The following is a 13801-nucleotide window of genomic DNA, read 5'->3' as shown; positions in this document are numbered from 1 at the left end:
CGCTCCGCGGCATGTGGGATCTTCCCGGACCGGGGCACGAACCCGTGTCCCCTGCATCGGCAGGCTGACTCTCAACCACTGCGCCACCAGGGAAGCCCAAGTCTACTTTTTAAATAACACCTGATTCTAATTCGTGATGGAAGAGATGTCAGACACACACTCTGCAGTCAGCTCCAATGGGGTTCTGAAAGCACAGTATTTAATTGGAGACCTTGGAAAAGAAAATCAAAGCCTGCTTTTATTGATGCACCGACAGACTGACCCGCGATTTGGAAGGGGTAGTTCGCTAATACAATACTCATCATCAAAGCAAACTGAGAAGACCACGGTGTCTGAAGTGGCTTTACAGCGACACGATGCCTTAATAAGTTACGGAGACGGCCTGCTCGTTAACCGCCTTCTCACTTCATGTTCTTTACAAACTCCTCTCCTTTCTTGATGGAGGCTTTCAGCTCAGGAATGGCCTCGGCGATCATCTTCTCTTCGAAAGGGGAGATTTTGCCAATGCCTAGATTCTTCTCGATGCCCTTTTTCTGAAGGAGAGAGGGGAGGTGGTAAGATTTTACAAGAAAGTTTCCATGAATGGGTTTGTTACAGAAAATCCCACTTGTAACTTCATCAGCCCTGCCTCGCCTGTCTAACCGGTGGCTCCTGGGCAGCCTGCTGAGGGAGCCGCACACCCTGGGGACGGGACGGGGCGGGACGGGGCCGGACGGGTGTGAGCCGTGCCAGGAGCTCAGCTTCTGTCATTCAGCCCTGGGCTGGGAGCCGGGCTCTGGCACTCACTGTGTGTGCACCTGTCACGCACCCGCCAAGTGTGTTTCCTTATCGACCCCACAGGAGGCTGTGAGGACACATGTGGGTTGCTTGGCACACAAAGAACTCAATAATTAGTAGCACCTGAGTTATTCTCCCTGACACGGAGCATACTTTTGGGATCTAGTTTTTTTCCCAAGTTGGTAAAGGACTGAAGAAACACTTTCATAGCCACCTGAATCCAACGTAATTAAGGAGATACACGTCGGACGTTAGGAAAACAGCAGGCTGGCGTCCAGGCTGCCTCCTCGGAGCCTCCCTGACCAGGACTATCAGCCTTGGGGGCCTCTCCTACAGGCCCCACCACGCTGCACACACCTGCGCTCAGCTGGCTCTGGAGCTATAACCACAGGTAGTTCTGGAGACCAGTGTCGGTCTCAGGGATTTTGGACACCAGGGTGTCTGTGGGAAGGGCTTCATTCTGGGCACGAGAGGAAGGCGAGCACACATTTGCCTGATTCCAGCGGGTGCTCACGGCTAAGACGTGGAAACCCGCTCACTGAAGACTCGGTAGGAGTCAAGCAGACCAGAGAGCTGCCCCAAACCAGCCTGGGTGAAGCCAGCAAGGCGACTAGAAGGGCCCCGTCCCAGTGCATTTCAAGGAGGAAAAGCAGTGAGACGAGGAGCAGGGCCCAGGAACGCCTGAGCTGGAAGGTCTAACACGTGTGCACGCCCCGGCAGGCCCTGAGGTCAGAATGAGAAGGAACCAGCACAGCCTGGTGCGGGGAAGCCTCTTCTGTGAGGGCTGTCCGTGGGCCGCCTCGGGACACAGCGAGGGTCTCACTGGGAAACATACCCAGGCGGCCGCTGCTGACCGGCTGCTGGAGCCGTGAGATTCCCGTCAGCCCCCGCAGACTGAGGTTTCTCCCCGCCACTGCTTCTGGGATGCTTCTACCCTCAAAAGTCCAAGCACAGGCCAGGCAGTGAGATGCAGTTACTGCACAAGGAAATCTGAACCATGGAGCAAACGCACGGAGTACAGCTGCTGAGTCTCAGCTACAGAAAATGCTCCTCCTTCCGGCCAAGACCTGGCCTCTGGGATACATACCCCCAGCAGCAATGGTGTGGAGAAGTACGGACAGTCCGTTTCCTGGGACTTAACGAAGGAACATTCGACAACTCCTTCCTTTCCGTTCATCGCATCCACGAGGGAGAAGACAAACCGGGCTCCGGCATACGCCATGGATAGGGTGGCAGAGCCTAGGAGGACAAAGGCAGGTCAGCCAAGCTAGCGCTGCGACCGTAAGACCCAGACGAGCTTCCCCGCCAGCTAAAACCCCATCTGCATAACCTCCAGCTTTCCAGTCTCATCAGGAATTTAGGTCAGCATCCCTTGAAGTGACAGACCCGCAGACGGCACGCAATTAGCTCTGCTGACCTCAAACACTACTCCACGCCCCCCAGCAAGCCGCGCTGCCCTCTGACCGGGGGGCTGCTTATCGAGCAGATGGACGTGAGGCTTAGAAAAGGACCCGCTCCTTGCTGGGCCCTCATGAGTCTTCGGCTCTGCCTCTAAAAGCCTGGGGCCACCTGGGCGCCTACCTGCTCCGGCCTTGGCCTTGACCACCTCCGTGCCGGCCTCCTGGATCCGCCCGATGAGGGGGGTCAGCTGGTCCTGGGGTAAGTCCACCTTGGGGGTGCACTGCAAGTGCAAGTCACAGGGCTCACGTGAGCAGGACCAGGCTCCGGTCACCTCCCAGCCCCACGCCCGGCGGGCCCCGGCATCGCTGCCACGTGGGAAACCAAGACCTTTTCCTTAAAGAAAAAGCCGACTTTGTTGGGAGGTGTAGTGAGTTCTCTACTCATTAAAAAAAAAAACAAAAAACTTTCTCTATTTTGGACTAATTTTAGACTTAGAGAAATGTTGTAAAAATAGCAGAAAGATTTTCCTCACCCGGCTTACCCTGATAACACTTTACATAACCACAGTGCAGTTATAAAGAACAGGAAATTAACTAAACCACAGACCTTACTCAAGTGTCACCGACTGTTCCACTACCGTCCCTTCTGTTCAGGGTCCTGCCCAGGACCCACCAGCACCCAGGGATCTCGCCTTTGACTGCTTCCTCAGTCCTCCCCTGGCTTTCAGGACATCTGTCAAGGGTACTGAATGCTCGCTTTGTAGGATGTCCATCAACTTAGGTTCAAAAGGTGCTTCCTCAGTATTTTCTCCTGAGGTTATGAGGTGATTTATCTTATTCTCAGTGGTGTTTACCTTGTCTCTCCTCATTTTTAAACAAAGCAGCTTTGCCTGCTCTGACCTAATCAGGAAGGCAGTGATGTTTCCACCAGCAGTTTTCACTGTGTAGGAGCTGGCCCTTTTGAACACCTTCTGACCACACTCACTCCCACAGCTGTGGACGCTTCAAAGTAACAACAGACGGTGAGATCCGTGTCAGCCTGATCCGAGGGCCCCAAAGTGAACCTCTGAACTGTGCTCGTGGTCTTGAGGCTTCCGGGCAGGGTGACACACGCACCTGAGAGACCAGGGGGATGATGGTCTTCCCAGCATGGCCGCCAATGACAGGAACGCTGACGCGAGCCGGGTCCAAACCCTGGTCACCGAAAGTGGAAAGCCTGATTAACTTTTAACAAGCACTTTGAGTGTAAAACACGTCATATGCACCTAAAGCACCAATACCGGAAAAATCCACAGAACTCGGAAACCAGGTAAGAGGCCGCCTGACTCCAGCCGTGCTCACATGTCCCACTAGGCGCCCCCTGCAGTTTCAACACATGCAGTGAGTAACTCGGTGTCTGGTGAGGTCACTCCGAGGCTTTCCCTTCACAATGTGCTGAAAACTGCCTTCGTGAAGGGTCCCAATTGGTTCCCATCAGTCCGACAGCTTCTTGGAATCAGAGGATGACAAATCCTCTTTCCCACACCTGATGTCATCCCCATGCCTTAGCTCAGACTTATGTGCCTACAACTTTGTTACAGAGAACAAACACCTCGTATCAGAGCAAGACTCCAGAACACCCAGGGGTGAGAAGTCCGTCAACTCAAACAGTGATTGGAACAGAAAGAAGGAAACCAAGTTGAAAGAGGTCACAACGCCAAGGTTCATTAAGTGGGGCTTGCTGGGACGGCTGATTCATTTGTTAAACCGGAGGCAGGATGCCCCCAAGAATCTGCGAACCAGGTATTTCTTAACACAGTCAAAAAAAGAAGCTGGTGGGAGTAACGGGAGGGGGTGAGCAGTCCCCAAATGCTGCCACCTTCCCCAAATGCTGCCACCTTCCCCAAATGCTGCAGCTGCTAAAGAGAGACACCGTAAGTTAGGAACCAGCCTTGCCTAGGTTGGGGAGCCCAGCCACAAGGGTGGGCAGACCCAGCAGCACCGTTAACGGACATGCACGGCAGTGTCTACAGGCCAGGGCACCACGCCGGTCACCAGGGACACAGGCACGAACAGAAAGGGCCCCTGCTTTTGAGAAGCTCATTGTCCAAAATGAGACAGATACAAACAGACGCTCCAATGCGACGGGTGAAGCCAGCCACAGGGTGGCTCTGGAAGGCACCTGGGAGAAGGCCTCCTGGGGCAGACCTAACTTCATCTGGGAAGGAGCAGGACTCCACCAAGCGTATTCTAGGCAAAAGGAGCAGAAAGAACAAAGACCTGGGGGTTCACAGGGCAGGTACCATCAGCAGAGCATGAAGTGCAAAGGGCAAGCGCAGTGGAAGGCGGGGGTAGAGACGGCCGAGGTGGGAGCCAGAGGCTGCGAGGTTAAGGGCAGCCTTTCACCCTCCATGCAATCCAGGAACTTTTCAGAATGCCAGGCAGCCTGAGGTAAAGGGCGCACTCCTTAACTGATGGATCCAGGGCGGAGACATGCTTCCCCACCTCACATGGCAAAGCTTCGAGGCCAAGCCTCCATGGTCTAACAGAACTCTCTGTGGGAACACAGCAGCCACGCGGGGCTTTGGAGCATCTCAAGTGTGGCTGGTGCAACAGAGGACCACAGTTTCTAATTTAATTATAATTAATTCAACTAGCCACAGGTATCTACTGTTGCAGCAGGATTAGGGGCCCAGGGGAAACACGTGCTTCCCCCTGGAGCTGGCAGCACCACGGGAGCCCTAAGAGAACAAGCACTGCTGCTTCCAGAAACCGGGGGCGTGGGCCTCGGGAAGCTGGAACCCCCGCCTCCCGGCCTGGGTGCGGTCAGACTCGGCTTCACCGAGACCCGCTCCGCAAAGCCTTTCCTGACTCAAAGCCAAACACAGTCTAAACACACGTGCACTGAAACGGTGATTCAGTTGTCTCTGGAATTAAAGTGTCTCTTTCCGCTTCACTCACAGAGCTCCCAGGCCCCGGGGCCACATCTCAGGGATCCGACCCCACTCGGAGAGCAGAGCCTGAGGAACACGCCAGAGCATGAATTGCAGCGGGGCACCGTACTGTCCACACCCTAGAAGAGAAGTGCTGGGTGCAGGGGAGGAAGAGGAAGGTCAACGGTCCTACGTGTGCCCTTCTCACTAAGCTGTGTGCACGACAATTATTCCCGACTTGGGAGGACCCCCTCTTCCACAAGTTCACGAAAAATGGCCTGAAGCTCAGGAGGGACACTTATTTGGGCCAGAGGAAGTGGTTCTGCTGGGTCCACAACCCAACAGACTAGACAGCGAGCTGTGAAAGGTACCAAGGACTCCCGACCTGGCGCCGGTGCCACACCCACCTCGGGACAAGCCTGGCGGCTCAGGAAGAAGCAGGCAGCCAGCAGGAGCAGAACTGAGGTAAGTCACTGCAGGCACCCAGGGAGTCAGAACACAGACCAGGGACAAGAATTCGGACATGATTTCAGGGACTTTCCCAAGTTCTTCGTGTTTGCTGATTTTATCATTTATCTAATGGTTAGCGGGTAAAACCTGTTAGGACCAGTTTTCAGAGCCGAGCCGATGAACACGAAGAGCACAACCCAGTCTAGCCAGTGAGCAACCCAGGGAAAGCCGAACCCTTGCTACAGCAGGGAGAAGAGCGAGCTTGGCCGGTTCCAGCCCGCAGGGGCCTGCTGTCTGCGTTCCCCGCGCAAGCTGCTTCCCACCAAGGAGGCGAGCTATAAAGACATTTAAACCCTCCAGTTACATGTGGCCTGTAAGGGCCCCGGTGTCCTCCAGGCCCGTAAAGGAGCCAAGAATAGCCAGAGAGGTTCCGAAAGGGAACCTGAAAGATGCCCGAGGCAGCTCTTACCTTCAGTTCTGCAACAAAAGTGTTGGCTCGGACAATGTCCAGGGTTGTCACCCCAAATATTTTACTGGGGTTGTATACTCCGTGTTTCTTGAAAACTTCTGCTGTGATTGGGATGGTGGAGTTAACCTAGTAAATCCAAGAGAGAGGGGCACAATTTGCCTGTGCTCTGAGAGCAGAGCCTCGCGACAGGAGGAAAAATCTTCTCGTCAGACCATGAACAAGCTCTAAGCTGTCACATTAAATTGCCCTGATAAGCGACCCTCACGATGGAAGGCCCCCTACTCTAAAAGACTGCTGCTTCTCCCCGCCACGAGAAAGAAGAAACCATTCGCTGGGGGAGGCACTCTTCTCCTTGGCGGCCTCCGAGCCCAAAGTTCAAACATGCACGTGACCCTTCAACTATCAACTTAAAAATGTGATGGAGGATCCACAAGGCACCTTCTGCTCCAGCTGGGACTTAGCCCAAATGGCCATTAAAAAAAAAAAAAAGACAGCCTAGCAAGAAGCTACAAGCTACAAGCTCAGTCCCAGCTCTGTCACTCTGTGTCGTAACCCCGGCCAAGTTACCTCAACTCCTTAGAACTCAGTTTCTTAAAACGGGAGACAACTACCTCATGAGGTGGTTGTGAAGATTAAGTGACTTAATACATGGCAAGGGCTTAACACATTACCTGGTACATAGAAAGAATAAAAACAAGACAAAAACAGCGAGATTTATATTAGGCACCGGCTAATCAGCCCCCCAAGATCTTCTGACCAGCTGACCCTGAGGAAAGGTGAGCTGGTTGGAAAGGGCAGGATCCTCTTCTCAGAGGCCACGGGCACAAGCTCTGCGTGTTTATCAGCGGCCACGTTCCTGAGTCCACATCAGTGTCACTGCACTTCCACCCAGATCCTTCTTGTACTCGCGAGACCAGATCAACCAGCAGGGAGGAACAGAAGGGCTGCTGTCAAATGCAACCTGAGGCCCTGCTAGGGCGGGCGTGGGAGCCACAGCCAACTTCTCAGGAGGGACACAGCACCCGGAGTCTCTGAACTGAAGAACTAGCTTCCTGCAAAAAGCAGCAAACAGGGCCTGGGGGGCTGCACACGGGACCATGTGTGAGTGTGAGGAGGGAGGGGGCGCCAGGAAGCAGGAATTGCAACCCCCAAGTAGAACACAGGAAAAGGAGTTAACACGCTACCACAGTCACGGCTGAAGCAGCCTCAGGAATGGGCTTATTTTCCAGGTGGAAAAACTAAGATACCGAGAGGGGAAGCGATCTGCCCAAAGGCACACGGTCGATGGGAAAACCAGGTTAAAACTCACTTGGTCTATGCCAGAAGGAATCCTTAGGAAATAAATTTAAGGGCCTTTTATTAGCTCATCCACTTTATCCATTTCAGCACATGAACCTGATTATTCCCCCTCTAAGCACAGAAGCACACTTCTGCTAACTGTGGACCTTCACGCGGCATCAGCAGCCGGCACTCACCGGATTTGCAATGATGCAGATCATGGCCTCGGGGCAGTGCTGGGCACAGGCAGCGGTCAGGGTGGCCACAATCGTGGCGTTGGTGTTGAACAGGTCATCCCGGGTCATGCCTGAGAACAATCCAATTCGAGGTGTTCATAAAGCACAGGACGAATTTCCAAACGTGTACCACGTTGTGTGTGTTTGTTGTCATGGGAAATTCAAACATGAGTGAGACAGGGTCCCTGTTTCAAGTAAATCCATCTTATAGGGAAAACGGCCCAGTGTGATAAGTGCCAAGATAGAGGTCTGTGAGGGTGGAGCGTGGGGAGGGGAATGAGGGGGGTTATACCCGAGGAGGATCACCAAGGACCAGTACAGCTTCCAAGGTGGAGGCAGGTGGAGGAAAGGGCCTTGCACGCAAAAAAAAAAGTGCACACAGAGCACAATGAGACTGGGCGAGGGGACCCAGGGACAGGTGGAGGGCTTCATCTGTACCCCACAGGCATTGGGGAGCCTTTGGAATTTTTTCTGCAGCAGAGATCTGACCAGATCCATTTTTCACGGAAAACCACATCCTCAGCTGACTTGTGGGGAGATGCTAGGCAAGGAGTTCAACACACACCTGGTTTTCTTGGGACTCCCGCTGGAATCACCACCACGTCGCAGCCCTTCAGGCAGTCTGGCAGCTGCTCAGGTCCGAGGTAACCTGGAAAAAACACCCACGTGAGCAATTTCACCACTTCCAACTTGGAGAGGCCAGCACGTCTGTGGGGACCGAGCCCGGGTAGGACGGGCCCACCTGAGTCCAAGGCCGGCCACAGGCCTCAAGACAGGCTGGAAGGACCGCCCACGAAGGGGTTCCTCTTCTGGAGAACTACCACTGTGGGCCTGATGACACCGGCTGGCAGGACAGTCTCTTTCACTCCACGTTCCTCCAGCCTCACTGGCCCAGCCCCGATTCGGAACAGAGTAACCGTCCAGGTTCCCACAGAATCAGTCAAGTCGGCTGCTTTTCCTTATCCAACCCAACTCGCCAGCACTTCTCAGTCCTTCTCGGCTCCCAGTAAGAGCTGCTTATTCCACGTCACGGTCATCCTAACAAAAGCTCTCTCTCGGAGTCAGATCAGAAGGCACGGTGGAGGCCAGGAGAGAAAAGCCCCGTGCTGAGAAGCAGGGACGAAATATTAGCATCCATTCTGTTTACTCCTATCATCCGAGGAATAAAAGGTCCACTTTCAAAGATCTCGGGGAAATCGGCCGAAATCTGCTTTGATTTGACTTCTCCCTTATTGTGGGAGCTTTTGGAAACGCAAATATACAGCCCAAAAGAAAATGAGCGAACTAATTCAGAGGGACCACGGAAGGCACACGAACAAATGATCTGACAGTCAGTCAATCTCCTGCGCTGTCTACACCAGATGAAGATACATGCAAACACCATCAAACAGTCTCACACTGACAGCAGAGACAGAAAGCAGTACAAGTTTTCTGCACAGCAATCTGATACTTTATAGTAAAAGCTTTAAAATAGTCATACCTACTCATTCTACTTTTAGGATTCTTTTTTTTTTTTAAGGATTCTAAGAAACAAGATGTAAAGATAAAGATGTTTACACAGCCTAGCTATTTACGGTAGAGCAAAACAGGAAACAGCCCAATGGACAACACTGTGGGTATAATAATAAATAAGTGATAAATTATAGTACAGCTTTAAAAATGATTTTACCAAGAATTTGGTGACATGGAGAAATGCTGCTATAATGTGAAGGTAAGATAAGCAGGATATATATAATTATATGTAATTATGAGTGACTTCTTGGATGACATAGCTAGATGTCCCTTGGGTTTTCCTAAGGTGGCCATGCTCTGAAGAAGCTGGCAGAGGAAACCCTGGGGTGGAGGGACGGCCCAAGGTGGGGAGCGGCTGGCAGCATTTCTCACTGCCCCCACGCCCCTGCACGAGGCTGCCTCTTCCCCATCCTCATATTACTTGTTAAATTATAAAAAATTAAAAATGGGAAGGTGAGACCACCGTTGTTATTCTCAAAGACACTATTTAAATTTTTGTAGACTCAAGTCAAAAAAGGTGCAATAATATATAAAATTTAATTCTAAAATGAACATGGAAACCCCAAGTCTCTGAACACCTAGTTTCACTTAGGAATCTCACTCTAAACCTGAGTCCTGGCCGACGGGGGAGGACAGGTGTAAGTTTTCAGGGCCGGCGTGCTCAATACCTTTTACTGTCGCCCTGGTCTCTATGTGGCTCAGGTCGGCGGCCACTCCGGGCGTATGAGCAATATCGTAGAGGGTCAGGCGGCTCACCAAGGGGCTGTTCTTCAGGAGAAGTGAGAGCGGCTGCCCGATTCCTCCGGAAGCCCCCAGCACGGCTACTTTAGCATTGTTCTAGAAAGAGACACAGAGAGAGGACTGTGAAGATGGAATCAGCATTAAAAGGATTCACATGGTAATAAACTGCAGAGTACTGTACTGGGTCTTTTTTATTGCAGCAGTACCAAATGAAGATGCAATCGTATTCCTACCATTCCAAAGGCCCCCTTTCCTTCTGAAGTTCAGAGGTTTGCCTCAGGAAAATGGGGGAGAACTCATGTCTCTAGATGCTGTGACAGTCAGGGGCATACTCCTGTACCCTCCAAAACGGGAGCAAACTTCACTCAATCGCCACCTGGACTCGTAACAGAAGGCTTTCCTTCAATGTGCAGTTTTATTATTTTTTAAATAAATTTATTTATTTTGGGCTGAAGTGGGTCTTTGTGGCTGCGCACGGGGCTTTCTCTAGTTGCGGTGAGCGGGGGCCACTCTTCGTTGCAGTGTGCGGGCTTCTCATTGCGGTGGCTTCTCTTGTTGCAGAGCACGGGCTCTAGGCACGCAAGCTTCAGTAGTTGTGGCTTATGGGCTCAGTAGTTGTGGCTCACGGGCTCTAGAATGCAGGCTCAGTAGCTGTGGTGCACAGGCTTAGTCGCTCCACGGCATGTGGGACCTTCCTGAACCAGGGCTCGAACCCGTGTCCCCTGCATTGGCAGGCAGATTCTTAACCACTGTGAGTGAGGCTGTTTCTAACCTAAACTCACAAATGAGAAGGGGAGCCTATCCCGGGCAAGCAGGCAGGGAGCTGCCAGGGAAGAAGACAAACTGAGAGAAGAGCAGCCACAAGAACGCAAAGCATGGCGTGTGGTCCTCTAGGGCAGCCGTGTACTCTGGGTCTTTACATTATCACTGCACGCTGTGTTCCACAGCAACGGATGCTAGTAATAACAGGCTTCCGTTATCAAAAACAAAAATCAAACCAAACCAACCAAAACTCAAGCCGAAACCAAAACAACCACACAGTGTCATCTGCTCGAGGAAACTAAAACTCTAAAAAGCATATATTATATCTAAGATTGGAATTCAGGTTTCATTTGTTTGTTTTTAAGTTGGTGCTTTAAAGGTGGACCCTTGACTTCATAGAAAACTAGCTGGACCAACGCAGAACCTGAGGTCTGGCAATCTCACCCATCTTCAGACCTTCAATTATCACTCCCACATCCTGTCCCGAATCCTAGGGACTCCCAAGTTCCAGCTCCACATTCCCAGTTCTGTTAGGCATACCCACTGGTCCCACAAACCCAACTGTGTAAATAAATTTGTCCTTACTACCTCTCCCATCCCTGTTCCCAAATGGCATCTGTGTGTACCCAAATTCAAAACTTTAGAGCTATCTTCTGCTTCTTCCCTTACTGGAGACACCCAGTTAGGACACGAAAGGACTTGGCATCTCAAACATCTTCCCAACCTGCCCCCCGATTTCCATCCTGATTCCATTATCTAACTTAGGTCCTCAGCTCCACCTCTAAACCACCCTTCCAGAAATTCAAAGTTTTAATCATTTCCTTGGGTAAAAAATCTTCTCAAGTTCCTCATGCCCAGATTACTCAGCCTGGCTCCCAAGGCTGACCAGGGCTCCAATGTGGGGAGCATAAGACAGTTCCCTTGGTGTGCAGGATGTCAATGTCAAGGCTGTGTCTTTATTTTCATCAATCAGGTGAAGAATTAAACTCTACCAAGAAACAGACTGACCTGGTGCTCTCAATTAGGGTCCTTAAGTGAATCAGTCCCACGTGACACAGAAGATGAACCCAACACAGGGAGAAGGAAGAGGGGACTGCTCTCAGTGTGACGAGGTGATGTTATTGTTTGTATATTATAAGGTTTCATCAACTTAGTTAATATTTATAAAAACATAACTTGTAAGTGGTGATATCTTTACAGTGAGATGAGAATCTTTGGTACTGCAGGTTAGCTCATGATCTCTTTGTAAACAAGCTGTTTCCAAACTCCATATCTTTTTCCACGTTGAGGAGTGGTTGTCAACAGCACACTGTTTAGCAATGGGGCTTTGAAAATGGATGTATAGTAACACTTCCTTCACTTCTCAGTTTTCTTTTTTTAATCGGTTATGGTTTTTAAATTTCTGTGTTTTGTGTCATACATATTAGTACATTAGTACATACGGAAAGACATAAATACACTGAGGTTGAAGTCTCCCTAGGCCAATGTACCATCTGGCTCAAGCTCCTCTTTCTGACTTATACACTTATATACTTCAACAACTCCACCTTTATGTCCAGTAGGCATTTTAAACTCAACACATCCAAATCTGAGCTCCTGATACCCACCCCCCTACAATCACTCTCTTCTAGCAGTATTTCCCACCTCAGCAAATCTCAACTCCAAAACCCAAAGCCTTGGTTTTCTCCATGTTCCTCTTTCTCTCCATACACCTCATGAAATCGTTATCAGCAAATCCCACTGTCTTACCTGCAGTTAATCTCCCTTCCCCCACTCCTCAGCATCAGTCTTCATCACCTCCATCTGTCCTACGTTTGTTTACTCACTGTTGGCTTAAGTGCCACTTCTCACTCATCCTGGTATCACCTGCAGCACCCAGCACAGTTCTGGGCAACACGGATACTCAAATGTACTCATTCATATATTTATTTTTCGAATGAACTGAATGCACAGGAAACTGATCTGAAGAACAAAAGCTAAGTAAGAAATGTGGAACCTCATTTAATAATCACCTCCCTTTTAGGGTGTGGTACTTCAAGAGACAATGTGGGCATCTCCTGGATTCTAACTTTGGTGGTATTAGAATCACTTGGGGAACTTGGTAAAAAAACACGGAGGCCCAGGTCCTACCCTCCTTCGATGAGCCTCGGCCTCTGATCTTTACCAGCTTTCAGGTGATTCTGACACAACAGAGTTTGAGAATCGCTGCCCTAGAAGAAGACGGCTAAAAATAGCTTAGGCTTAAGTAGTCTCAGGCCAAGCCGCGCAGTTAACAACACCCGGGGGCAGGCCCAGCCCGCCCACCGCAGGAAGGAGCTTTCAAAAGGTCCTCAAGCGGAAGCAGAGTCTTCGGGTTCTTAGAGGAAAGGCTTGATGATCCAAAACAGTCACTGACAGTGGTCAGGAGAGCTGAATTTTAATCCTCTGGCCAAAACACTGTGTAACCTTGGACCAATGCTCTGCCCTCGGTATCTCTGCCTGCCTGCACTATGGAGTTAAAAATTACAGTGTAGGGGCTTCCCTGGTGGCGCAGTGGTTGAGAGTCCGCCTGCCGATGCAGGGGATGCGGGTTCGTGCCCCGGTCCGGGAAGACCCCACATGCCGCGGAGAAGCTGGGCCCGTGAGCCATGGCCGCTGAGCCTGCGCGTCCGGAGCCTGTGCTCCGCAACGGGAGACGCCACAACAGCGAAAGGCCCGCGTACCGCAAACAAAAAAATTACACAGTGCTTGTACGGACGCTGCAAGAACGAGGTTAGTCTCTCAAAATACTATGGAAAATAAGTTACTTTCGGCCCTAGAGCCCTGGCTTCTCCACCTTGAAGGAGCACAGGTCAAGAGTAGACCCTCTGGGGGGCTCGGGGGCGAACTGGGAGACTCGGAGAAGCGCCCCGGTCCTGAATCCAGCTGGACTACTTCCCCACCCCCGACTCCTGGGCTTTCTCCCCCGCACCTCCTGCCCGGTATCAGGGCCGGCCCAGGACGCCACAGCCGAGGACCAGCACCGGGTGGCCCTGCGGTCCAGGCTGGCCCGGGGGTCAAGGCTGCTCGCGAGCCAGGAGCACACGTGGCCTAGGTCGGGGAGCCTCCACCTGCAGGCAGCCCCTCGCAGGACCTACCTGGGCCGAGGTGCTGAAGCTGCGGCGGAGAGCGGCGCTGGCAGGCCGGGCGAGGGCGGAGAGCATGGCTGAGACGGGCGGGGTGCGGACTGGTCGGCGAAGGAGCTGGCGGTAGGATAGTGACTCCAACGACCTCCACGCTGCACCG

General features: G+C 51.8%; 2 protein-coding genes across 3 annotated transcripts in view; one reads left to right on the top strand and one right to left on the bottom strand.

Annotated features, from left to right (window-relative positions):
* Positions 1-220: 220 nt before the first annotated feature.
* Positions 221-13788, bottom strand: MDH2 (malate dehydrogenase 2). Its single transcript, XM_004268815.4, has 9 exons — positions 13654-13788; positions 9703-9871; positions 8088-8171; positions 7484-7593; positions 6009-6134; positions 3294-3371; positions 2359-2458; positions 1865-2016; positions 221-533 (listed from the first exon to the last, which is right to left on the bottom strand). The coding sequence occupies exons 1-9, from the start codon at positions 13717-13719 to the stop codon at positions 402-404; spliced, it is 1017 nt and encodes a 338-aa protein (XP_004268863.1). The 5' UTR covers positions 13720-13788; the 3' UTR covers positions 221-401.
* Positions 12799-13801, top strand: part of STYXL1 (serine/threonine/tyrosine interacting like 1) — a 64021-nt gene continuing 63018 nt past the window's right edge. Inside the window, exon 1 of one of the 2 annotated variants that reach the window (XM_049699724.1) lies at positions 12799-13288. In XM_049699724.1, the coding sequence (XP_049555681.1) occupies positions 13165-13288 (124 nt within the window). In that variant the 5' untranslated portion in view covers positions 12799-13164. The remainder of the gene's footprint in view (positions 13289-13801) is intronic. The other variant, XM_033426361.2, reaches the window with a different exon arrangement.

The sequence above is a fragment of the Orcinus orca genome, chromosome 16 (assembly GCF_937001465.1).
Source record: "Orcinus orca chromosome 16, mOrcOrc1.1, whole genome shotgun sequence".
Taxonomy (NCBI): Eukaryota; Metazoa; Chordata; class Mammalia; order Artiodactyla; family Delphinidae; genus Orcinus; species Orcinus orca.
This window is presented reverse-complemented; position numbering and strand designations above follow the sequence as displayed.

Bases quoted from the DNA above. Each gene is read 5' to 3' on its own strand.
- MDH2 (XM_004268815.4), bottom strand. From the start codon at position 13,719: ATGCTCTCCGCCCTCGCCCGGCCTGCCAGCGCCGCTCTCCGCCGCAGC. The intron at 7,594-8,087 runs GTGTGTGTTGAA...GATTGTTCTCAG, and splicing joins GGGAGTCCCAAGAAAACCAG to GCATGACCCGGGATGACCTG. The intron at 2,459-3,293 runs GTGCGTGTGTCA...TTGCACTTGCAG, and splicing joins TCATCCCCCTGGTCTCTCAG to TGCACCCCCAAGGTGGACTT.